This window comes from Octopus bimaculoides, chromosome 14 (genome assembly GCF_001194135.2).
Source record: "Octopus bimaculoides isolate UCB-OBI-ISO-001 chromosome 14, ASM119413v2, whole genome shotgun sequence".
NCBI classification, from domain to species: Eukaryota; Metazoa; Mollusca; class Cephalopoda; order Octopoda; family Octopodidae; genus Octopus; species Octopus bimaculoides.
Genome location: NC_068994.1, coordinates 55038921 through 55041886, shown reverse-complemented (window position 1 = coordinate 55041886; position 2966 = coordinate 55038921). Strand labels below are relative to the sequence as shown.

Genomic DNA, 2966 nt, shown 5'->3' with positions numbered 1-2966 from the left:
TATATATATATATATATGCATGTATGCATGTATGTATGTATGTATGTATGTATGCATGTAGGTAGGTAGGTAGGTAGGTAGGTAGGTAGGTAGGTATATATGATCACTGCTGTCCCTTAGTGAAGACGACACGTAAATATCCAGACACTTCGTTATCGAGCACAACACTCTTGATTATGAAATTAATTTTCGCACAAATACCTGGAGGTGGACAGAACATCTTTGTACAAGCTGCCAAACCGCCCTTAACACAACGACATGTGTTGCACTCTATTTTGAATGATGCTCCTACATCGTAATCTTTTCCATTATGGTGACATTTGTCGCTGGATATTTTTTCTGGAAAATAATTCAGATGTTGGAAATCTTGTATAAAACTATCATATAATTTATAAGAAACCCGTCAATACATACACGCGCGCGCACACACACACACACACACACACACACACACACACACACACACTGATATATTTTAATCAAACACTAATTTGCTCTCTACCATGAGAAAGGATAACAAATTTTTTTATACATTGTCTACACACAACATACATCGTTATTCTTACCACTTCTAATCTACATCACGCCCTATTTCTGACTGGTCCATTTACATTTAAATACATGTCTTCTTCACGTCCAAATACAACAGTGAGCCAGCAATCTGCAGAAAGTCAAGATGGCGTTTCCCGTCAACATAGTTCCAAGAAGACAGATTAAATTAATTCTTTTTAGACGTCTGCTTCTGATGCTCCAAATATCGACACCCCCACCCACCCAATGTTAAATGAACTCTTTAATACACTACAAGACTTCATGCATTGAGTTACAGACGAATCACTTTCCGTCCTCAAATTTAAAACGTCGCTGGAACGGTAGCAAACACCGTATTCACCATCTTGCGTCCTTGCCCTTCCTTTCTGGCTACCACCCATAAATATTCAAACATTTGATTCCTGTTTTACTCTGATGGACCCCTATTAATCATTCGATGGTTTAAAAAAATCCCTTTGTATTGTTGTAATTAAATATTATTTAGAATTGCATTTAGAAATTGTTAGAATATTTTGTGCATTGTAGAAGAATAACTAATTTATTGCTCACAAACTTTAACAACTAAATCCGATAGAAAAATGAATATTCTAGCTAGATAACTTACTAATACACAAGGACAGATTTTTTTTTAGAGAAAAAAAAAGGCACTACTTTAGCAGTGCTTTATCCAAAGCGAAACTTGTGGTTGACGCTGCTGCGCAATATTCAGCTTCAAAGAAGTTGTCAGTCAAAGAACGTCTCTTAGATACAATGTCGAATCGGTTACGAGCTTTTGATAGTAAGTTAGTAACACAACTGAAACAGGTTCAACAAGGTAAGATGAAAGAAAAGCAGTAACGCACAACAGAGCTTTCTCCCAGAGTAGAGGATACTTTTAAGGAGTACCATTACTTCTGCATACATTATGTTTCCTACCTATAAATCTTGCTTCAAACGCTTCATCGCTTTGCAATCCGATGAGATTTTGCTGCGGATGTCCACATCAGCAACATTAATATCAAAGGGAAGTGTCACCTTAAGTGATATTCTAACAAGAATCGAAACCGAGTCGTCAAATTATGAAGTTCAAGTTGCTATCAAATGTTTACATGATCTTGTTACACTGTTATTGACACGCAGCCTCACAAGCATATCATCTACGTGACAGTATATTTAGCTTGAGTAGAGTCGATAAACCGTGATTGCATATCATCACGCAAATTTTTCAAACGTTCCAATGGTGGAAACAGTAACAAGCAATCACATCGTTCATCATCTTGCGTATTTCCGCACTTCCTTAGTGGAAATCACACATAAATATTCAAATTAATGGGCATACAAATACCTGGACACAACATCCTTGTACAACCTGCCAAACCTCCTTTGCCACAGATACATGTGTTGCAGTCTATTTTGAATGATTCTCCTTCAGCGTAGTCTTTTCCATTATGGTGGCATCCGTCACTGGATCTTTTCGCTGGCAAAATATTCATGTTGTTACAAATTAAATTTAAAAACATCACATTATATATAGGAAACTTGATAATACATATACACACACTCATATATCCTTATCATCGAACAATGTGCATTGTTAAATATGTGTGTATGTCTCTTCTATTTTTTTAATTATTATAAATCTTCCACTGAGGAGGGAGCGATGTATGTATGTATGTAATAATACAAATGATATATGAGCATATGCATGTTTACATACATATATGTACATACCTACATCAACATGTATATATAGATGCATATCCGGGTACAGGACGTCAAAAAAGGAACGGGAACATAAACAAAGCACAAAAACGGACTTCTTTTATGGACAACAGAATGAACACATAGGAAAACAGACGAGCCACTTATGGAACTTGTCCTTCATGTATGTATGTATGTCATTATTCAGTTTTATTTAAGATTTCTTGCCAGTAGAGAAAGAGCCGGTTCCTAACCGGGATCCAAGGCTCCTTCGTTGGAATTTCAACATTAGCGGGTTATTTTTGTATATATGTGTGGATATGTGCAGTATTTGGGGTCAGTGCATGTGCAGATTTGTATGTCTTGTTTTATGCATGTATTCTCATGCATATGGTTACATGCCTAGACATGTGCATATGTATGTGTGTGTGTGTGACTCTGTATGTGTATACATTTACGGGGTGTGACTTTAAGCTGCATCAGATAATGGTTCCTGTTTCAGGAGCCTCAAGGTCTTCAGGTGTGTGGAACCACCTCTTAGCCATTGTTGCTCCCAGGTCAACTCTGACCCGGAGTAGTGGCACCGGTCAGGATCCCAGTTATGGATTAACTAGCATATCTGATGACATTCCATCTGAGCGAGGGGACGCTTGATGCGTGCCAGGGTTCTCAGCAAAACTAGTGGAAGTGCGTGGATCCCTAGCTGTTGTCATAGTAACCATCTAGGAAAAGAC

The 2966-nt window shown here is 37.6% G+C and overlaps 1 protein-coding gene across 1 annotated transcript in view; it reads right to left on the bottom strand.

Annotated features, from left to right (window-relative positions):
- Positions 1 to 2966, bottom strand: part of LOC106872316 (kielin/chordin-like protein) — a 14342-nt gene that overhangs the window by 7487 nt on the left and 3889 nt on the right. Inside the window, exons 5-6 of the mRNA XM_014919258.2 lie at positions 1877 to 2008; positions 202 to 339 (exon numbers count right to left, since the gene is read on the bottom strand). Coding sequence (XP_014774744.1) covers positions 202 to 339; positions 1877 to 2008 — 270 coding nt within the window. The remainder of the gene's footprint in view (positions 1 to 201; positions 340 to 1876; positions 2009 to 2966) is intronic.